This window comes from Oncorhynchus gorbuscha, unplaced genomic scaffold (assembly GCF_021184085.1).
Source record: "Oncorhynchus gorbuscha isolate QuinsamMale2020 ecotype Even-year unplaced genomic scaffold, OgorEven_v1.0 Un_scaffold_3701, whole genome shotgun sequence".
NCBI lineage: Eukaryota > Metazoa > Chordata > Actinopteri > Salmoniformes > Salmonidae > Oncorhynchus > Oncorhynchus gorbuscha.
Genome location: NW_025747882.1, coordinates 11,633 through 36,046, shown reverse-complemented (window position 1 = coordinate 36,046; position 24,414 = coordinate 11,633). Strand labels below are relative to the sequence as shown.

Sequence of the window (24,414 nt, the reverse complement as noted above, 5' to 3'; positions counted from 1 at the left end):
CATTAACCACATTTAATGAACCCTACATTAACCACATTTAATGAGCCCTACATTAACCACATTTAATGAGCCCTACATTAACCACATTTAATGAGCCCTACATTAACCACATTTAATGAGCCCTACATTAACCCCATTAGCCCTACATTAACCACATTTAATGAACCCTACATTAACCCCATTTAATGAGCCCTACATTAACCCCATTTAATGAGCCCTACATTAACCACATTTAATGAGCCCTACATTAACCCCATTTAATGAGCCCTACATTAACCACATTTAATGAGCCCTACATTAACCACATTTAATGAGCCCTACATTAACCACATTTAATGAGCCCTACATTAACCACATTTAATGAGCCCTACATTAACCCCATTTAATGAACCCTACATTAACCACATTTAATGAGCCCTACATTAACCACATTTAATGAGCCCTACATTAACCACATTTAATGAGCCCTACATTAACCACATTTAATGAGCCCTACATTAACCACATTTAATGAGCCCTACATTAACCCCATTTAATGAGCCCTACATTAACCACATTTAATGAGCCCTACATTAACCACATTTAATGAACCCTACATTAACCACATTTAATGAGCCCTACATTAACCACATTTAATGAGCCCTACATTAACCACATTTAATGAGCCCTACATTAACCACATTTAATGAGCCCTACATTAACCCCATTTAATGAGCCCTACATTAACCACATTTAATGAACCCTACATTAACCACATTTAATGAGCCCTACATTAACCACATTTAATGAACCCTACATTAACCACATTTAATGAGCCCTACATTAACCACATTTAATGAGCCCTACATTAACCACATTTAATGAGCCCTACATTAACCACATTTAATGAGCCCTACATTAACCACATTTAATGAGCCCTACATTAACCACATTTAATGAGCCCTACATTAACCACATTTAATGAGCCCTACATTAACCACATTTAATGAGCCCTACATTAACCACATTTAATGAACCCTACATTAACCACATTTAATGAGCCCTACATTAACCACATTTAATGAGCCCTACATTAACCACATTTAATGAGCTCTACATTAACCACATTTAATGAGCCCTACATTAACCACATTTAATGAGCCCTACATTAACCACATTTAATGAGCCGAAGCACAAATTATTGTACTGTTATCCATTAGGTCCACCAGGACCTCACATGACAATGAAACATTGTTGTGTTGAAACTATAATTTATGACGTTCACCACACTAATCGGTGATATATTTTTGCAATGGGAAGTAATAGCTGGTTTGTTCATTTAATTTTGTTAATGAAATAGTTGTGCTATTGTATTGTTCTGACTTCATGGGGCCGACTGGAGTGAATGTCATCGTTCACAATGTCATCAAAAAGCTCCTCCTTCACTAGAACGGCCCGACTACAGACTATATAATGTCGGGTGCATTAATTGATGCTATGTTTTCTGTTATTTTTATGATTTTATAGTTTGACACAACGATTGGAAGATTTTTGGTCCCTCTGAAAGCCCAGGTCCTATAGTCACGGTTCACCACTGGATCTAAGTGAAGGCTTCCATTAAACCTGTCCAGGTCCAGTCTGTCCAGTTTCTGCTAGTGCACGTACCACATGGCCACATTATTCAGCCTTGTTTGACTCATGGATGATCTAAGCCATGTCTTAAGCCTCCCCGGGGCACTAAAACTCCTCTCAGCCTCGACAGAGGAGGCAGGGACGACCAGCAGACGCCTTACTAAAGCTTCCACCTGACTGAAGAGACCTTTCACCTCTGGCACCATTTCCCCAATAATGCCAGCAACATCTGAGCTCGTTTGATATGTATAATTAGTCCCAAACATGGCCAGCTGCACCTGCAGAAGTCTTGAATTCAATTCTGGATGGATATGGGCTGAGTATTCACTGTGTCCAAGGTGTTGTAGAACTGGGCTCTGTATAAAGACTGGGCATCAGGATGGATGTGGGCTGAGTATTCACTGGGCTGCAGCCTGACCGGTGTAACGCTTTGAAAGTTTGCGGATGTGAGGCATCTGAATAGGTTGTTGGTCCAACTTTGTTGCCATAGCAGCTGCTTTTGTGAACAACACATCAAAGTGCTCCCCCGTTCGCTTGTCCTGCATGTGTCACCTTCTGACCTGAGATCATTTGTTATGTCTTTGTTTTAGTATGGTCAGGGCGTGAGTTGGGTGGGTTGTCTATGTTCCTTTTTCTAGGTTTTGGGATTTCTGTGTTTATTATACATTTACACATTATTGAACAATTCGATTTTATTTATTTTCTTAACTAGTAAACCAACACATTCTGAACAATTATAGTTTTAAGCAGTGCATTGGTAGTAAACATGCTTCCTAACTGATCAACAATTATAGATACAAGCTAATAACAAGGTATATATGCTATCTTATTGAACAAGCAAGCAGCTTAACTCAAATGTGTGTGCTAGGCATCTCTCTCCAGATTGTTGTGCTGCTTGGCAGGCTAGCTGCTCCATGGTTTCCTCCAGATATTGCCACTGTTCTCACTCACACTGCCACCATCAGCTGTCTCGCCACCAGTTCCAGAAAGTCCACTCCTTGCGTACGTACTGTACATATGATGAATCATAGATTGGCAAGGAAATCCTCTTCATCTTCACTGTCCAACTGCATTGTGACGGAGCTGGAACCAGCAGGAGGATGGAGAGGCCTTGAAGCTGTACACAGAAACTACCCAAATACAGGTGAGCCAAGCTTGTAGCATCATACCCAAGAAGACTCAAGGCTGTAATCGCTGCCAAAGGTGCTTCAACAAAGTACTGAGTAGAGGGTCTGAATACTTATATCAAACTTTGTCACATGCACCAAATACAAGTGTAGACCTTACTGTGAAATGCTGACTGACAAGCCCTTAACCAACAGTGCAGTTCAATGACAGTAATAAAATATTGAAGTATAAAATGTAACACTAACAAGTCTATATACAGGGGGTACCGAGTCAGTGTGGAGTCTATATACAGGGGGTACCGAGTCAGTGGAGTCTATATACAGGGGGTACAGGTACTGAGTCAGTGTGGAGTCTATATACCGGGGGTACCGGTACAGTCAGTGTGGAGTCTATATACCGGGGGTACCGAGTCAGTGTGGAGGCTATATACAGGGGGTACCGGTACAGAGTCAGTGTGGAGTCTATATACCGGGGGTACCGGTACAGAGTCAGTGTGGAGTCTATATACCGGGGGTACCGGTACAGAGTCAGTGTGGAGTCTATATACCGGGGGTACCGGTACAGAGTCAGTGTGGAGTCTATATACCGGGGGTACCAGTACCGAGTCTATATACCAGGGGTACCGGTACCGAGTCAGTGTGGAGTCTATATACAGGGGGTACAGGTACTGAGTCAGTGTGGAGTCTATATACAGGGGGTACTGGTACAGAGTCAGTGTGGAGTCTATATACAGGGGGTACTGGTACTGAGTCAGTGTGGAGTCTATATACAGGGGGTACCAGTATAGAGTCAGTGTGGAGTCTATATACAGGGGGTACTGGTACTGAGTCAGTGTGGAGTCTATATACAGGGGGTACAGGTACTGAGTCAGTGTGGAGTCTATATACAGGGGGTACAGGTACTGAGTCAATGTGGAGGCTATATACAGGGGGTACTGGTACAGAGTCAGTGTGGAGTCTATATACAGAGGGTACCGGTACAGAGTCAGTGTGGAGGCTATACACAGGGGGTACTGGTACTGAGTCAGTGTGGAGTCTATATACAGGGGGTACTGGTACAGAGTCAGTGTGGAGTCTATATACAGGGGGTACCGGTACAGAGTCAGTGTGGAGTCTATATACAGGGGGTACTGGTACTGAGTCAGTGTGGAGTCTATATACAGGGGGTACCGGTACAGAGTCAATGTGGAGTCTATATACAGGGGGTACTGGTACTGAGTCAGTGTGGAGTCTATATACAGGGGGTACTGGTACCGAGTCAGTGTGGAGTCTATATACAGGGGGTACAGGTTAGTTGCGGTAATTTGCACATGTAGGAAGGGGTGAAGTGACTAAATGCGATATGTTAGTTTTGTATTTTGAATAAATGTACACACATTTCTAAACTTATTTAGCTTTGTCATTGGGGTATCGTGTGTAAATTGATGGGAAAAAACTATTGAATCATGTTAGAATAAGGCTGTAACGTAACAAAAGGTGGACAAAGTCAAGGGGTCTGAATCCACCATAGCTGGAATGAAAGGAAATACCGCTGACTGAGAAAATGGATTTAATCACTTATGGACAAACACAGCAGAAAAACCCATCTTTTAAAAAAGGCACATCGTTAAACCAGTGGAGGAATGAAGTGTTTTAACATGGACATTGATATTGTAGACAGTCTATTGGGTCTTTAGTTGATTAGTAATACGAGGTTACAGTAAACTAAAGGTTCAAACTCAAATCCACAGGAGGATTTATACACCATCATCAAGTCTCATAACAGATCAGCTGCTGGTCATTCTGAAATAACCTCCGTCTCCAGTTCTCTAGTCTTTAAACGGTCAGATACGAGTCAGTCTGGCCCTGGTAGATACAACGACAACTAAAAGTTCTAATATAATACAGTTTCTCCCCAGCCAGATTAATCTCCCTCTTCCTCCTTGACCTTTTTCTCTTTTTCTTCTTCTTTGACGACTGTAAATCACAAGAAATAACAAATTAGTATGTTTGTTCAGGCAGAACGGCTTAGATGAGCAGGAATATATATTCTGGAGGCATGTCCCCATCAGCTACGTACTTCCTCTGTGGGAGAGATGGTCGCCTCCTCTTCCTTTACGTCCATCGCCTCCTCCTCGGCTTTCTTAGACTTCTTTTTCTTCTTCTTGGGAGTTTCTTCTGCTGCCGTTGAAGCCTCTGGTTCTGAATGAAAACAGAAACCACCGTGAGACAATAGCACTTAAGACGGCTGAGAACCGGTCTCATGATATGGGTTGTGTTATAGAACAGGATGGATGGTGTATTATGGGTTGTGTTATAGAACAGGATGGATGGTGTATTATATAACAGGATGGATGGTGTATTATATAACAGGATGGATGGTGTATTATATAACAGGATGGATGGTGTATTATATAACAGGATGGATGGTGTATTATGGGTTGTGTTATAGAACAGGATGGATGGTGTATTATGGGTTGTGTTATATAACAGGATGGATGGTGTATTATGGGTTGTGTTATATAACAGGATGGATGGTGTATTATGGGTTGTGTTATATAACAGGATGGATGGTGTATTATGGGTTGTGTTATATAACAGGATTGATGGTGTATTATGGGTTGTGTTATATAACAGGATTGATGGTGTATTATATAACAGGATGGATGGTGTATTATGGGTTGTGTTATATAACAGGATGGATGGTGTATTATGGGTTGTGTTATGTAACAGGATGGATGGTGTATTATGGGTTGTGTTATATAACAGGATTGATGGTGTATTATGGGTTGTGTTATATAACAGGATTGATGGTGTATTATAGAACAGGATGGATGGTGTATTATGGGTTGTGTTATATAACAGGATTGATGGTGTATTATGGGTTGTGTTATAGAACAGGATGGATGGTGTATTATGGGTTGTGTTATATAACAGGATGGATGGTGTATTATATAACAGGATGGATGGTGTATTATGGTCTCATGTTATGGGTTGTGTTATAGAACAGGATGGATGGTGTATTATGGTATCATGTTATGGGTTGTGTTATAGAACAGGATGGATGGTGTATTATATAACAGGATGGATGGTGTATTATATAACAGGATGGATGGTGTATTATGGGTTGTGTTATATAACAGGATGGATGGTGTATTATGGGTTGTGTTATATAACAGGATGGATGGTGTATTATGGGTTGTGTTATATAACAGGATGGATGGTGTATTATGGTATCATGTTATGGGTTGTGTTATAGAACAGGATGGATGGTGTATTATGGTATCATGTTATGGGTTGTGTTATACAACAGGATTCTGGCTAAGAGTTCCTCAACTGACCTTCCACAGGTTCTTTCTTGGGTTTCTTGGTTTTGACTGTCACCGGTGTGGCCACCTCTTCCTCCTCCACCTCCTCAAACTTCCTCTTCTTGGAAACAGAGGGGAGGGTGGAGTCTCCTGAGGGGTCGTACACCTTCACGTCACTACGGAGACATGACAGAACGTTAGTTAACAGCACAGTTGGTAATTAGCCGACGGTCGATTGATTGGTTTAAAGGCTGTTGGTCGACCAAGATGTTTTAGTCGATCAGTAGCAAGTCAATTTATGGCACACGAGACACCTTTCTGATTCACGACCATCTCAGTGAATTGTTTGCGTTTGACTGTTAAGTGTATATCAATTCCCCATTACATATATCACCAGTACTACATTTACCCTTCATTCCTATCATTTACAATCTACAATGCTTGTTTGGTTATGGTAATTTCAGTTAATGCATTCAATATATTAGTCTTTCAGCACTCATTGTTGGAGTGGACACATTGTTTGCAGAGTGCACAACCTATGCTACACTTGTGAGAGAAACTGTGTTTCTAGCATTTCATTTACCAGTTCATTTAGTCCTTATTTTGTTTGGCAGCGCTCCTGTCAATGTTGAGTAAGAACGCAAACGCATAGAAGTAGACCTATATGCTGCCTCGCCTGCGCGCCAATGTAGGCGTACAAATGTGCCCATCATAGTATTTCTGATGGGCTTAACGCACCACTACTAATGACCTGTGGAGCTTCTCAAAGTAATGCTTTGTCACCTCAAAGTCATCAGTTTTAATTATGCCAAAGACACGACCAAGACTTGTTGTCGGGGACAGACTGCGACGTTACCAGAGAGACGAGACAGAAGGTTAGTTACCAGAGAGACGCGACAGAAGGTCAGTTACCAGAGAGACGCGACAGAAGGTCAGTTACCAGAGAGACGCGACAGAAGGTCAGTTACCAGAGAGACGCGACAGAAGGTCAGTTACCAGAGAGACGCGACAGAAGGTCAGTTACCAGAGAGACGCGACAGAAGGTCAGTTACCAGAGAGACGCGACAGAAGGTCAGTTACCAGAGAGACGCGACAGAAGGTCAGTTACCAGAGACGCGACAGACTGTCAGTTACCAGAGACGCGACAGACTGTCAGTTACCAGAGAGACGGACAGACTGTCAGTTACCAGAGAGAGGACAGAAGGTTAGTACCAGAGAGACGCGACAGACGGTTAGTACGTTACCAGAGACGTGTTATAGAACAGGATTACCAGAGAGACGTGACAGAAGGTCAGTTACCAGAGACAGGATGACAGAAGGTCAGTTACCAGAGTACGAGACGACAGAAGGTTAAGTTATAGAACAGCGACAGAAGGTTATTACCAGAGAGACGCGACAGACTGGTCAGTTACCAGAGAGACGCGACAGACGGCGATTACCAGAGACGCGACAGACGGCGGTTTACCAGAGACGCGACAGAAGGTCAGTTACCAGAGACGAGACAGAAGGTCAGTTACCAGAGGACGCGACAGAAGGTTAAGTTACCAGAGAGACGCGACAGAAGGTTATTAACAGAGAGACGCGACAGACGGCGTTGTGTTACCAGAGAGACGCGACAGAAGGTTAGTTACCAGAGAGACGCGACAGACGGCGTTACCAGAGAGACGCGACAGACTGCGACGTTACCAGAGATGGACAGAAGGTTAGTTACCAGAGAGACGCGACAGAAGGTTAGTTACCAGAGAGACGCGACAGAAGGTCAGTTACCAGAGAGACGCGACAGTGTACGGCGTTACCAGAACAGGATGGACAGACGGCGACGTTACCAGAGAGACGCGACAGAAGGTCAGTTACCAGAGAGACGAGACAGAAGGTCAGTTACCAGAGAGACGCGACAGAAGGTTAAGTTACCAGAGAGTCGCGACAGAAGGTTAGTTACCAGAGAGACGCGACAGAAGGTTAGTTACCAGAGAGACGCGACAGAAGGTTAGTTACCAGAGAGACGCGACAGAAGGTTAGTTACCAGAGAGACGCGACAGAAGGTTAGTTACCAGATAGACGCGACAGAAGGTTAGTTACCAGAGAGACGCGACAGAAGGTTAGTTACCAGAGAGACTCGACAGAAGGTTAGTTACCAGAGAGACGCGACAGAAGGTTAGTTACCAGAGAGACGCGACAGAAGGTTAGTTACCAGAGAGACGCGACAGACGGGTTGTTACCAGAGAGACGCGACAGATGGTGTTACCAGAGAGACGACAGAAGGTTAGTTACCAGAGACGCGACAGAAGGTTAGTTACCAGAGAGACGCGACAGACGGTTGTTACCAGAGAGACGCGACAGAAGGTTAGTTACCAGAGAGACGACAGACTGCGACGCTACCAGAGAGACGCGACAGAAGGTTAGTTACCAGAGAGACGCGACAGACGGCGACGTTACCAGAGAGACGCGACAGACGGCGACGTTACCAGAGAGACGCGACAGAAGGTTAGTTACCAGAGAGACGACAGACTGCGACGCTACCAGAGAGACGCGACAGAAGTTTAGTTACCAGAGAGACGCGACAGAAGGTCTGTTACCAGAGAGACGCGACAGAAGGTTAGTTACCAGAGAGACGCGACAGACGGCGACGTTACCAGAGAGACGCGACAGACGGCGACGTTACCAGAGAGACGCGACAGAAGGTTAGTTACCAGAGAGACGACAGACTGCGACGCTACCAGAGAGACGCGACAGAAGGTTAGTTACCAGAGAGACGCGACAGAAGGTCTGTTACCAGAGAGACGCGACAGAAGGTTAGTTACCAGAGAGACGCGACAGAAGGTTAGTTACCAGAGAGACGCGACAGAAGGTTAGTTACCAGAGAGACGACAGACTGCGACGCTACCAGAGAGACGCGACAGAAGGTCTGTTACCAGAGAGACGCGACAGAAGGTCTGTTACCAGAGAGACGCGACAGAAGGTCAGTTACCAGAGAGACGCGACAGAAGGTCAGTTACCAGAGAGACGCGACAGAAGGTCAGTTACCAGAGAGACGCGACAGAAGGTTAGTTACCAGAGAGACGCGACAGAAGGTTAGTTACCAGAGAGACGCGACAGAAGGTTAGTTACCAGAGACGCGACAGACCGACGTTACCAGAGAGACGCGACAGACGGTCAGTTACCAGAGAGACGCGACAGACGGCGACGTTACCAGAGAGACGCGACAGACGGCGACGTTACCAGAGAGACGCGACAGACGGCGACGTTACCAGAGAGACGCGACAGACGGCGACGTTACCAGAGAGACGCGACAGAAGGTTAGTTACCAGAGAGACGCGACAGAAGGTTAGTTACCAGAGAGACGACAGACTGCGACGCTACCAGAGAGACGCGACAGAAGGTCTGTTACCAGAGAGACGCGACAGAAGGTCTGTTACCAGAGAGACGCGACAGAAGGTCAGTTACCAGAGAGACGCGACAGAAGGTCAGTTACCAGAGAGACGCGACAGAAGGTCAGTTACCAGAGACGCGACAGAAGGTCAGTTACCAGAGACGCGACAGAAGGTCAGTTACCAGAGAGACGCGACAGAAGGTCAGTTACCAGAGAGACGCGACAGAAGGTCAGTTACCAGAGAGACGCGACAGAAGGTCAGTTACCAGAGAGACGCGACAGACTGTCAGTTACCAGAGACGCGACAGACTGTCAGTTACCAGAGACGCGACAGACTGTCAGTTACCAGAGAGACGCGACAGACTGTCAGTTACCAGAGAGACGCGACAGAAGGTCAGTTACCAGAGAGACGCGACAGAAGGTTAGTTACCAGAGAGACGCGACAGAAGGTTAGTTACCAGAGAGACGCGACAGACGGCGACGTTACCAGAGACGCGACAGACGGCGACGTTACCAGAGACGCGACAGACGGCGACGTTACCAGAGAGACGCGACAGAAGGTCAGTTACCAGAGAGACGAGACAGAAGGTCAGTTACCAGAGAGACGCGACAGAAGGTTAAGTTACCAGAGAGACGCGACAGAAGGTTAGTTACCAGAGAGACGCGACAGAAGGTTAGTTACCAGAGAGACGCGACAGAAGGTTAGTTACCAGAGAGACGCGACAGAAGGTTAGTTACCAGAGAGACGCGACAGAAGGTTAGTTACCAGAGAGACGCGACAGACTGCGACGTTACCAGAGAGACGCGACAGACGGTCAGTTACCAGAGAGACGCGACAGACGGCGACGTTACCAGAGAGACGCGACAGACGGCGACGTTACCAGAGAGACGCGACAGACGGCGACGTTACCAGAGAGACGCGACAGACGGTTAGTTACCAGAGAGACGCGACAGAAGGTCAGTTACCAGAGAGACGCGACAGAAGGTTAGTTACCAGAGAGACGCGACAGAAGGTTAGTTACCAGAGAGACGACAGACTGCGACGCTACCAGAGAGACGACAGACTGCGACGCTACCAGAGAGACGCGACAGAAGGTCTGTTACCAGAGAGACGCGACAGAAGGTCAGTTACCAGAGAGACGCGACAGAAGGTCAGTTACCAGAGAGACGCGACAGAAGGTTAGTTACCAGAGAGACGCGACAGACGGCGACGTTACCAGAGAGACGCGACAGAAGGTCAGTTACCAGAGAGACGCGACAGACGGCGACGTTACCAGAGAGACGCGACAGAAGGTCAGTTACCAGAGAGACGCGACAGAAGGTCAGTTACCAGAGAGACGCGACAGAAGGTCAGTTACCAGAGAGACGCGACAGAAGGTCAGTTACCAGAGAGACGCGACAGACTGTCAGTTACCAGAGAGACGCGACAGAAGGTCAGTTACCAGAGAGACGCGACAGAAGGTCAGTTACCAGAGAGACGCGACAGAAGGTCAGTTACCAGAGAGACGCGACAGAAGGTCAGTTACCAGAGAGACGCGACAGACTCCGGGTTAACCAGAGACGCGACAGACGGCGACGTTACCAGAGAGACGCGACAGACGGCGACGTTACCAGAGACGCGACAGAAGGTTAGTTACCAGAGAGACGCGACAGAAGGTCAGTTACCAGAGAGACGCGACAGAAGGTCAGTTACCAGAGAGACGCGACAGAAGGTCAGTTACCAGAGAGACGCGACAGACTGTCAGTTACCAGAGACAAACAGACTGTCAGTTACCAGAGACGCGACAGACTGTCAGTTACCAGAGAGACGCGACAGACTGTCAGTTACCAGAGAGACGCGACAGAAGGTCAGTTACCAGAGAGATGCGACAGAAGGTCAGTTACCAGAGAGACGCGACAGAAGGTTAGTTACCAGAGAGACGCGACAGAAGGTTAGTTACCAGAGAGAGCGACAGACGGCGATTTACCAGAGACGACAGACGGCGGCGTTACCAGAAACAGACCGATTACCAGAGAGACGCGACAGAAGGTCAGTTACCAGAGAGACGAGACAGAAGGTCAGTTACCAGAGAGACCGACAGAAGGTTAAGTTACTGAGAGACGCGACAGAAGGTTAGTTACCAGAGAGACGCGACAGAAGGTTATTACCAGAGAGACGCGACAGAAGGTTAGTTACCAGAGAGACGCGACAGAAGGTTAGTTACCAGAGAGACGCGACAGAAGGTTAGTTACCAGAGAGACGCGACAGACTGCGGCGTTACCAGAGAGACGCGACAGACGGTCGGTCAGTTACCAGAGAGACGCGACAGACGGCGGCGTTACCAGAGAGACGCGACAGACGGCGTTACCAGAGAGACGCGACAACCTGAGGCGTTAATAGAAAACATTGACGGACATGTTACCAGAAGACGCGACAGAAGGTTAGTTACCAGAGAGACGGACAGAAGGTTGTTACCAGAGAGACGCGACAGAAGGTTAGTTACCAGAGAGAAAACACCAGAAGCGACAGACTGAGGTTACCAGAGAGACGCGACAGAAGGTCTGTTACCAGAGAGACGACAGAAGGTCAGTTACCAGAAGACGCGACAGAAGGTCAGTTACCAGAGAGACGCGACAGAAGGTTAGTTACCAGAGAGACGCGACAGAGGCGATTCGTTACCAGAGAGACGCGACAGACGGCTGCTTACCAGAGAGACGCGACAGAAGGTCTGTTACCAGATTTTTCTCTAGACGCGACAGAAGGTCAGTTACCAGAGAGACGCGACAGAAGGTCAGTTACCAGAGAGACGCGACAGAAGGTCAGTTACCAGAGAGACGCGACAGAAGGTCAGTTACCAGAGAGACGCGACAGAAGGTCAGTTACCAGAGAGATGACAGAAGGTCAGTTACCAGAAGACGCGACAGACGGGATGTTACCAGAGAGACGCGACAGACGGCGACGTTACCAGAGACGCGACAGAAGGTTAGTTACCAGAGAGACGCGACAGAAGGTCAGTTACCAGAGAGACGCGACAGAAGGTCAGTTACCAGAGAGACGCGACAGAAGGTCAGTTACCAGAGAGACGCGACAGAAGGTTAGTTACCAGAGAGACGCGACAGAAGGTTAGTTACCAGAGAGACGCGACAGAAGGTCTGTTACCAGAGAGACGCGACAGAAGGTCTGTTACCAGAGAGACGCGACAGAAGGTCAGTTACCAGAGAGACGCGACAGAAGGTCAGTTACCAGAGAGACGCGACAGAAGGTCAGTTACCAGAGAGACGCGACAGAAGGTCAGTTACCCAATACAGTAGTCTCCAGGGTTAACTCACCTCTTGTGTTGGTATTTGTCAGACTTCGCCATGGCTTTGCCTGTTCCACTGATTCTTCTGATCTGAAGGGATAAACAAGGGTCAGCACAATATTAGGGGATCGGTAGAGTAGGAGATGAGTAGGGGACAAGCAGAGTAGGGGACTAGCAGGATATCACTGTTTAACTTCACTAGGGTAGGGGGCAACATTCGGGAATTTTGGATGAAAAGCGTGCCCAAACTAAACTGCCTGCTACTCAGTCCCAGAAGCTAGGATATGCACAGATTTGGATAGAAAACCCTCAAAAGTTTCCAAAGTGGTTCAAATAATGTCTGAGTATAGCAGAACTGATTTGAACTAGATCAAACCTGAAAAAGTCCATCCAGGAAGTAGATTTTTGGTTGTATAGTTCTCTATACAATGCCATTACAGTATCCGTTGACTTATGACTGTTGCTATGCAGTTCCTATGCCTTCCACGAGATGTCAGCAGTATTTATAAATGGTTTCAGGTTTGTTATTCTGAAAAAGCGGGAGTAAGAGTAGTCTGAATGACTGGACCCTACAGTGTCAAGAGCTTTTTCATGCTCAATCACACGTGCCTTTCTTGTTAACATATTGACAGCAGTTATTGTCCGAGTTGAAATATTATCGATTATTCAGGCTAAAAACAACCTGAGGCTTGAATATAAAACATTGTTTGACATGTTTCTATGAACTTGACGGATACAATTGGGATATTTTGTCTGCCTGTTGTAACTGAGCAGCATTACTGAAGAAAACAAACGGAGGTTTTGGATGTAGAACTAGAACAAAAGGAACATTTATTGAATAAATTAAAGTCTTCGGAAACCATATGAAGATCATCAAAGGTAACTAGATCACATTTTCTCTCTATTTCTGACTTGTGTAACTCTGCTTAGCTGGTTACTGTTTTGTAATGATTTGTCTGCTGGGCAGATGTTCTCAACTAATCACATTGGTACTTTCGCAGCAGTACTGTAAAGACTTTTTGAAATCTGACAGTGGTTGGATTCACAAGAAGTTCATATTTAAAACTATGTAACACTTGTATGTTTTCAGATTTTTAAAATAATTAGTATTTCTGTTTTTGAATTTGGCGCTCTGCAATTTCCCTGGATGTTGGAACTAGATCAACCTGGAACCAGTGAGGTTATTAATGCAAGCTCAGATGAGGTAGTGACTGAAAAGCATCAGGTAGTTTCAGGACTGTTGACATTAGTCATCATCATCACTGATTGGCATCTCATGGGGCTGGTTGTTTTGGGCCTCTAGCAGTACTGGGGGCAGAGGGAGAGCTACATCCCTTCTCCTCTAGGTGGCGTAGTCTGGCCTCCAGCTTGGCACGGTTCTCAACTCCCATCTCAGCGTTTGTGTCCTCTCCCAGGGCATCGTGGAGATCTGGATCGTACTGTAGCGGATCGCCAGAGATGCAGGCTGCCAGCATCCTGGAGATCTGAGATTAGAACTAGATCACACTAGAACATGACAGCAGTACTGTAGAGTGGAGAGACATTCAGATTAGAACTAGATCACACCTGGAACATGACAGCAGTACTGTAGAGTGGAGAGACATTCTGATTAGAACTAGATCACACCTGGAACATGACAGCAGTACTGTAGAGTGGAGAGACATTCTGACATTCTGATTAGAACTAGATCACACCTGGAACATGACAGCAGTACTGTAGAGTGGAGAGACATTCTGATTAGAACTAGATCACACCTGGAACATGACAGCAGTACTGTAGAGTGGAGAGACATTCTGATTAGAACTAGATCACACCTGGAACACGACAACAGTACTGTAGTGTGGAGAGACATTCTGATTAGAACTAGATCACACCTGGAACATGACAGCAGTACTGTAGAGTGGAGAGACATTCTGATTAGAACTAGATCACACCTGGAACATGACAGCAGTACTGTAGAGTGGAGAGACATTCAGATTAGAACTAGATCACACCTGGAACATGACAACAGTAGAGTGGAGAGACATTCTGATTAGAACTAGATCACACCTGGAACATGACAGCAGTACTGTAGAGTGGAGAGACATTCTGATTAGAACTAGATCACACCTGGAACATGACAGCAGTACTGTAGAGTGGAGACATTCAGATTAGAACTAGATCACACCTGGAACACGACAGCAGTACTGTAGAGTGGAGAGACATTCTGATTAGAACTAGATCACACCTGGAACACGACAGCAGTACTGTAGAGTGGAGAGACATTCAGATTAGAACTAGATCACACCTGGAACATGACAGCAGTACTGTAGAGTGGAGAGACATTCAGATTAGAACTAGATCACACCTGGAACATGACAGCAGTACTGTAGAGTGGAGAGACATTCAGATTAGAACTAGATCACACCTGGAACATGACAGCAGTACTGTGGAGAGACATTCAGATTAGAACTAGATCACACCTGGAACACGACAGCAGTACTGTAGAGTGGAGAGACATTCAGATTAGAACTAGATCACACCTGGAACATGACAGCAGTACTGTAGAGTGGAGAGACATTCTGATTAGAACTAGATCACACCTGGAACACGACAGCAGTACTGTAGAGTGGAGAGACATTCTGATTAGAACTAGATCACACCTGGAACATGACAGCAGTACTGTAGAGTGGAGAGACATTCTGATTAGAACTAGATCACACCTGGAACATGACAGCAGTACTGTAGAGTGGAGAGACATTCTGATTAGAACTAGATCACACCTGGAACATGACAGCAGTACTGTAGAGTGGAGAGACATTCTGATTAGAACTAGATCACACCTGGAACATGACAGCAGTACTGTAGAGTGGAGAGACATTCTGATTAGAACTAGATCACACCTGGAACATGACAGCAGTACTGTAGAGTGGAGAGACATTCTACTTCTAGTGATGGCTGGAACGAAAGCCTCACCTTGCCCTTGTTCTTGGCTGAGGTCTGTCCCACCAGAGAGGCGTGGTAGATGAGACCATATTTGGGCGTGTCTCTGCGCGTCTTCAGGGCTCTGAACAGGGCCTTCTCTGCTCCCAGGATCTGGACTGTGGAGGCCGGGTGCTTTGCCAGGTTCAACAGGGACCCTGTCAGAGAGAACCAGAGCATTTAGGAGCAGTTGGGGCGTTTCCAGCTGCCTACTACAGGTGTCCAGGTAAAAGGTTTTAATTCAAGCTCAGATGAGGTAGTGACTGAAAAGCATCAGGTATCAGGATTGTGACATATAGTCATCATAATCACTGCTTGTTTTGTGTTGTGAATGATTCCTGCTGTGTGATTGGCCGTTAGATCATGACTCACCAGCGTGTGAGATGAGCCGTGCCCCTACCAGTTCCCCCACCATGACAGTCAGGTTGGGAGCGATAGCCATCATCCTGTTCTTCAGATAGTCGTACAGTTGGGTGCGGTACTCTGTAATCTCTATCACCTGGTCACACAGGTGCATGATGTTGCCGATGTCCTCCTCTGACACCTCCGTTCCCATGGAGATCTCGGCAGCCAGTTTGACCTCTGCCTCCACCTCCTCGGGGAGATGCTCAGACAGGTCGGTGGTTGCCACGTTGGTACGAGCGCCTATCTTCCGGACACTCTTGCAGTAGGCCAGGTTGTCAGTGATGATCTTCCCCACCTCAGGGAAGTGCCAGCCGTACCACTCCCTACAGCGCATGATGTAGTTGTTGAGCTCCTTGTCCAGGTCATCCAGCAGAGCTGCACAGATCAAAACATGAGTCACACCTGTCTACTGAGCAGACCCATAATACTAGTCACACCTGTTACTGAGCTACAGCCCATAATACTAGTCACACCTGTCTACAGACCATAATACTAGTCACACCTGTTACTGAGCTACAGCCCATAATACTAGTCACACCTGTCTACAGACCATAATACTAGTCACACCTGTCTACAGACCATAATACTAGTCACACCTGTCCACAGACCATAATACTAGTCACACCTGTCCACAGACCATAATACTAGTCACACCTGTCCACAGACCATAATACTAGTCACACCTGTCCACAGACCATAATACTAGTCACACCTGTCCACAGACCATAATACTAGTCACACCTGTCCACAGACCATAATACTAGTCACACCTGTCCACAGACCATAATACTAGTCACACCTGTCCACAGACCATAATACTAGTCACACCTGTCCACAGACCATAATACTAGTCACACCTGTCCACAGACCATAATACTAGTCACACCTGTCCACAGACCATAATACTAGTCACACCTGTCCACAGACCATAATACTAGTCACACCTGTCCACAGACCATAATACTAGTCACACCTGTCCACAGACCATAATACTAGTCACACCTGTCTACAGACCATAATACTAGTCACACCTGTCCACAGACCATAATACTAGTCACACCTGTCCACAGACCATAATACTAGTTACACCTGTCCACAGACCATTAATACTAGTCACACCTGTCCACAGACCATAATACTAGTCACACCTGTTAATACTGTCAGCTACAGACCATAATACTAGTCACACCTGTCCACAGACCATAATACTAGTCACACCTGTCCACAGACCATAATACTAGTCACACCTGTCCACAGACCATAATACTAGTCACACCTGTCCACAGACCATAATACTAGTCACACCTGTCCACAGACCATAATACTAGTCACACCTGTCCACAGACCATAATACTAGTCACACCTGTCTACAGACCATAATACTAGTCACACCTGTCCACAGACCATAATACTAGTCACACCTGTCTACAGACCATAATACTAGTCACACCTGTCTACAGACCATAATACTAGTCACACCTGTCCACAGACCATAATACTAGTCACCTGTCTACAGACCATAATACTAGTCACACCTGTCTACAGATAATCAAGTGTTTTATGCGTTTCCTTTGTCTGTATAAAAGTATCCTTGTTTTATGTTGTCCCTTTACATGGATAGAGTAAGACAGGGATGAGCAACAGGCTTCCACTGGCCCACCTCCTGTAGGCCCGCGGACCCACATCCCTGTACTGGGGAGAGAACACATCCCTGTACTGGGGAGAGAACTCATCTCATTGGCCTGTCAGCATTTTGTTGTGTTATTGCAAAGTGGGGGGGTAATGATGTGAGATGTGTTGCGGCCCCGCATGAGGTTTTTGTGGCCCCCACCCCCATCAAAGATGCTCATCCCTGGTCTAAGAGGAGGTACTTACAGATAGCTTGAACGATCATGGTATCCACTTTGTCAGGGCTGAACTTCAGCTTGTAGCGGGACAAACTGAGGAAACAGAAATAGGTCAGGATCTGCCATAGCAGCCTTTCAGGTCTTCTATGAATACGACAGAGGGAGGTGCTGCCTCAGGGGTAGTGACGAATGCTGAGGAAATCCACACCAGGTTTCAGACAGCATGATATAATCATCGGGAACACACACTACATATTGATGTGAGTAAATTATAAAGTGTTTGTAATGTCTTTTGTTATAAGACTAGTTGGCGTCATTTAATGAGATCCTAATAAATCCAAAACACCAAGCGTTGTCTGTGTTCCACCCTACCTGTGAGCCAGTCCCAGAGACATGGCGCTGATCTCCCGGGGGGGCAGCCCAGTGATCAGGGACTCCATCTGTGTCCTGATGCCTCTCATCAGCTCTGCCACCGCAGGGCTGTGGACACAGCTCAGGTTCAACTTCTCCTTGATGACGCCCCCCAGCTTAGCGTCGCTGATGGCCAGCTGTTCATGAGCTTCTTTAGCCACCACTTTCTTTAGGACCTTCTTCAGACTCTTCCCCATCTTCCCTTCCGTCATGGCCGTGGCCGCTGGACACAGGAGAGACGTGGTTACAACATGAGGACAGGAGAGACATGTACACGCTACAGCACTCGGGAGTCTAGTTCTGTGAGCTCGTGTGGTCTACCACATTGCGGCTGAGCCGTTGTTGCTCCTAGACGTTTCCACTTCACAATAACAGAGCTTAGTTAACAGGGACAACTCTAGTAAGGCAGAAATTTGGCTAACACACTTGTTGGAATGGTGGCATCCTATGACGGTGCCACATTGGAAGTGACTGAGCTCTTCAGTAAGGCCATTCTATTGGCAATATAAAAAATATATATATTTCCCTTCTATTAAACCAGGTAGGCCAGTTGAGAACAAGTTCTCATTTGCAACTGTGACCTGGTCAAGATAAAGCATAGCAATTAGACACATACAGAGTTACACATGGAATAAACAAACCAGTCAATAGGAAAAGTACATATACAGTGAGTGCAATGAGGTAAGATAAGGGAGGTACGGCAATAAATGGGCCATGGTGGCAAAGCAATTACAATATAGCGATTAAACACTGGAATGGTGGATGTGCAGAAGATGAATGTGCAAGTAGAGATACTGGGGTGCAAAGGAGCAAGATAAATAAATACAGTATGGGGATGAGGTAGGTAGCTGTTTACAGATAGGCTATGTTCAGGTGCAGTGATCTGTGAGCTGCTCTGACGGCAATGTTTGTCTATGAAGATTGCATGGTTGTGTGCTCGATTTTATAAACCTGTCAGCAACTGATGTGGCTAAAATAGCCAAATCCACTAATTTGACAGGGTGTCCACATACACTACATATACAAAGGACTGTTATAGTTCCAACATTTAGACACGGGACATTAGTAATATGTATTTATTCATAGACTCAACATTGTTAGGGGGTGAGTTCAACAACCGGCTGCTGTCAGTGTTTGTTATGATGGTTAAGGTTAGCTGTGGTCTCAGCTGTAGTGAGGAATACTGCTGAACACCTAAAGGCTTCTGCATGCTTCCCATCCCAAACAGTTGGGAATAGTTAGTGCTTAAGAAAAAAAGAAACGTTTGTTTGGTGTTCGGTCAGGTGTTTTCTCCAGATGTTTGGGGCGGCAGGGTAGCCTAGCGGTTAGAGCGTTGGACTAGTAACCGGAAGGTTGCAGTTCAAACCCCCGAACTGACACTGTACAAATCTGTCGTTCTGCCCCCTGAACAGGCAGTTAACCCACTGTTCCTAGGCCGACATTTATAAGAATGTTCTTAAAAAATGAAATAAAAACTTAAACGATACTTATTTTCCATGCACATTTTCAAACTTCATAAATACTGCACCAAACATCTGACGTAGATGTAAAAAGAAAATATTTTTTAAATTACATTTCTTGAGCCATCTTCAATTATTTCTGACTAGTTTGAGGAAGTGTATACCGGCTATGGTTTCTCAAGTTGGACAAACACTACTATTGCTGCTTTTCTCATTTTTCAAGTAATGGTCTTTTAATCAAGGGAGTATGCGAACACGCTGTTGGTTCACCTAGCTGAAGCGTGCAGAAGCCTTGACTGACAGCCCGTGTGCACTAACTGGTAAACTATAGTGAGCGACAACAGGAGAGGTGAAAGTATTCTGTCTACCTGCCAAGGCCTCTGTTGTGTCCTGGAATTTCTCAAAGTGCTTCAACTTCACTCTGGAAGGAGAAATGGTGGCGACATGTTATTTGTCAACTCCAGAAACATGTTCCTTATGCTGATAATGTGTAATACTACTGTTCATTGACAACGTATTCCCCTCGAATCTAAACACTCCTCTCTCCAGACATGGGGCCATAACTCACACTTTGTTGGCCTTCTCCGGAGTTTCGAACTCCTTCCATAAACTGTCCACCTCTTGGAGCTTTGACTCATCGAGGACCTGAAACAAAAAAGGTTTAAAGTTCTATCAAGTACACGGGCATACCATACATTAATTGCATTAACTCAACTCGGTTTACATGTGTTGTCATTATAACCCGTCAGTAATGTGTGACAAGAAAGCCAGCACGCGGTCCCTCCAAAGTACCACGCACCAGTTATGGAAGAGAAGCCTATTTGAAATGTTGGGTAAACATTGGCAACAAATAAATTATTTAACTTCGAAACTAGAACGGGTTCAAATAGTTGCATAATTACTAAAGCCAAGTCCAAGGTAGCAGAGTATCGGTATATCCAGCAGATCTAGGCAACATACAACGTGGTTGCTTAACTGCAGCGTGTTGAATGAGAAGGCCTCGTTGCGGTAAAGGTTTGCATGCGAGAACTACCACGACGACCTAAATAGAGAAGCCATGTGTACTATAAACAATGTTAAACAGGTCTTGACATGGAACTACTTTGTATTTTAATACAATATAAAACAACGTATTTAGCTAGCTACACCGCGAACCCGGTTCAATGATTGAAAATTGTCATGCACCCATCTAACATCATTAGAATGTAGAATATAACTTTAGCAAATACTCACTTTAAATATTGCATAACCAGCAGCGGTTTCAAATAAAACAAGCATCTCTGACGCTTTTTCACCACGTTTAAACCCGAAACAAACGTATCTCCTAGAAAGGCTTCGCTAGACGCAGTTCCAACCGAGGTGATCTGTTCCACGTGTTCCACGAGGTGATCTGTGTGCCTCACCCGGAAGTACGTCCTCTAACATCGCGAGAAGTGGCAGAGAGAACTATTTGGAGACAAACAAATCCGACGAGAACATTTTGGTCGCGAACCGCGTACACGTATTTTGCAGTTGTTATCGCGCTTATGTTCCTAGCGCCAACAGTGCATGTTCCTTCCATACAGTAAAACCTTGCAGTACAAAACGATACACGCAAATCCCCCAAAATAAACCAGGAATGAATCCAAAATAAAAAACGTATATATAAAAGTTTACTGTCACACACCAGTTAGTTGTTCTACAGGGTCAGCTATGGTAGTACGGAGCCCCTTGAGCAAATTAAGGTTTAAATGCCTTGCTCAAGGGCACATACTTTTTTTTTTTACCTTGGAGGCTTGGGTATTCAAAACAGGGAAATTTCTGTTACTGGCCCAACATTAACCACTAGGCTACCTAGACCGAAATATATATATACATTATGGACAGTATATAAATAGAAAAGGTGTGTACAGCAGTAGTTGTATAAAGTACCACAGTCTGAGTCATAATACCCATGAAACCTAGTGGTCAAACATGGAAATGGTTCCAATAGTTTTTTCCACCATTCATTTTTCCCATAGGGGATTTTCGAAACACTTCAAATCAGGGCTGTGTTTCCTGTACGCTTACCCTAGTGTGACGTTTTGATTACCATCTAAATCTCTCTCGGAAAATATTAATTTTATCAATATATTCGCCTGTAGTCGTCCCCCCCCCAAATATCATGATGATCTGGACCAGACTGCAGAATCAAGGCAAAGGTAAGAATCTCTGGAGTAACTATATAATGTTAGCTAAATGTAGTATATAATAATTTGGCCACATTTTTTAAATGGACCATTCTGTGAACTGTCTTGTACAATTTTAAATTGACACAATACCTGTTAGCAAAGTTTTCAGCGAGAGATGACATGCAGGAGCTTCCAGGCATTTGCAGTGTTGCATGATGTCTGTTTTGATGATAATTAGTATTTTCGAATCTGAGAGTAAATTGAGACTAATATATTGATAAAAATCACCTTGTCTGAGAGAGACTTAGATGGTTATGAAAACGTAATGCCAGGGTAAGCGTTCCATTGGAACCATTTCCCTCTTTGACCGTTAGGTTTTATGGGTATAATGACACCTCTACAGTGGGGCTCTATGGGATGAACCAGGACTAGATTACAGTATTTACATATGAAACTTCTCAACGGCTGGCCATGCCTTCCTCCTGGCTACTCCAACCTCGGCAAACAGCTCCGCCCCCTCGCCCCGCCACAGCTACTCGCCCACGCCTCCCCAGCTACTCCTTTACACAAATCCAGATAGCAGATGTTCTGAAAGAGCTGCAAAACCTGGACCCATACAAATCAGCTGGGCTTGACAATCTGGACCCTCTATTTCTGAAACTGTCCGCCACCTTTGTTTCAACCTCTATTACCAGCCTGTTCAACCCCTATTACCAGCCTGTTCAACCCCTATTACCAGCCTGTTCAACCCCTATTACCAGCCTGTTCAACCCCTATTACCAGCCTGTTCAACCCCCATTACCAGCCTGTTCAACCCCTATTACCAGCCTGTTCAACCCCTATTACCAGCCTGTTCAACCCCTATTACCAGCCTGTTCAACCCCTATTACCAGCCTGTTCAACCCCTATTATCAGCCTGTTCAACCCCTATTATCAGGCTGTTCAACCCCTATTACCAGCCTGTTCAACCCCTATTACCAGCCTGTTCAACCCCTATTACCAGCCTTTTCAACCCCCATTACCTGCCTGTTCAACCCCCATTACCAGCCTGTTCAACCCCTATTACCAGCCTGTTCAACCTCTCTTTTGTATCATCTGAGATCCCCAATGATTGGAAAGCTGCCGCGGTCATTCCCCTCTTCAAAGGGGGAGACACCCTGGACCCAAACTGCTACAGACCTATATCCATCCTGCCCTGCCTCTAGACCCAAACTGCTACAGACCTATATCCATCCTGCCCTGCCACTAGACCCAAACTGTTACAGACCTATATCCATCCTGCCCTGCCTATCTAAGGTCTTCGAAAGCCAAGTCAACAAACAGGTCACTGACCATCTCGAATCCCACCGTACCTCTCCGCTGTGCAATCCGGTTTCCGAGCCGGTCACGGGTGCACCTCAGCCACGCTCAAGGTCCTAAACGACATCATAACCGCCATCGATAAAAGACAGTACTGTGTAGCCGTCTTCATCGACCTGGCCAAGGCTTTCGACTCTGTCAATCACCATATTCTTATCGTTAGACTCAGTAGCCTCGGTTTTTCTAATGACTGCCCTGCCTGGTTCACCAACTACTTTGCAGACAGAATTCAATGTGTCAAATCGGAGGGCATTTTGTCCGGTCCTCTGGCAGTCTCTATGGGGGTACCACAGGGTTCAATTCTCGGGCCGACTCTTTTCTCTGTATATATCAATGATGTTGCTCTTGCTGCGGGCGATTCCCTGATCCACCTCTACGCAGACGACACCATTCTGTATACTTCCGGCCCTTCCTTGGACTCCAACTGCTCTTAAACGCTAGTAAGACCAAATGCATGCTTTTCAACCGTTCGCTGCCTGCACCCGCAAGCCCGACTAGCATCACCACCCTGGATGGTTCCGACCTAGAATATGTGGACATCTCTAAGTACCTAGGTGTTGTTGGATCCTGTATTTTACATTATAGCCATTACCATATATATGATTGAATATTATCTGCTGTTGGCTTGTGTGGATATATGTATGTGTTATGCAACATAGCTGACATGAAACATTGTTAACAGTTTCAAGGCCATGGGCCTTTCTCCTGATGGAAAAGTAGCATGAAGACAGGAACTGTTCAATGAGTTGGGAGGGGGGCACATTCAGAGCGGGGTGTTGCGAGAACAAGCGGTCTTTTGTAAAATAACAGGAGCCAGGTGCGAGATAACGGTATGGAGCATGAGAGCCTGGATGTTCTTCACAAGCAAGTTACATCTATCAACAGAAGCGCCAAGAGGCGGGGACCCGCCTGAGCGCCTGCAATAGGCTGAGCAAGTTTAAAGCACGCCCAGTCTCTACTGTGATAGGCCAACAGATGGGTTGGAACTGTCTATCACAGTATAAAGAATACTAACCCATCCTGTCAGTTCTCTGTTCTGCCCTGCGTGGTATTACAGTGAGCCCGTATATACGAAAGTTGCATTTGCCATTTATTATTAAAATACATAGTATAAAATCGGTGACTCATTTTTATATTTATCCTGA

The 24,414-nt window shown here is 45.7% G+C and overlaps 1 protein-coding gene and 1 non-coding gene across 2 annotated transcripts; both read right to left on the bottom strand.

Moving 5' to 3' along the window:
- Positions 1-4,270: 4,270 nt before the first annotated feature.
- LOC124028056 (nucleolar protein 58-like) lies at positions 4,271-21,134 on the bottom strand. The gene is given in 13 exon segments (XM_046340223.1): positions 4,271-4,673; positions 4,676-4,694; positions 4,798-4,919; positions 6,059-6,201; positions 12,705-12,767; positions 14,009-14,160; positions 15,632-15,795; positions 16,010-16,417; positions 17,918-17,982; positions 18,262-18,523; positions 20,129-20,181; positions 20,329-20,405; positions 20,994-21,134. Coding segments are annotated over 13 exon segments (1,605 nt in total). The 5' UTR covers positions 21,039-21,134; the 3' UTR covers positions 4,271-4,641.
- On the bottom strand, positions 15,878-15,957 carry LOC124028058. The gene has a single exon (XR_006837545.1). It is a non-coding gene; the product is annotated as a small nucleolar RNA SNORD11B (small nucleolar RNA).
- Positions 21,135-24,414: the final 3,280 nt, after the last annotated feature.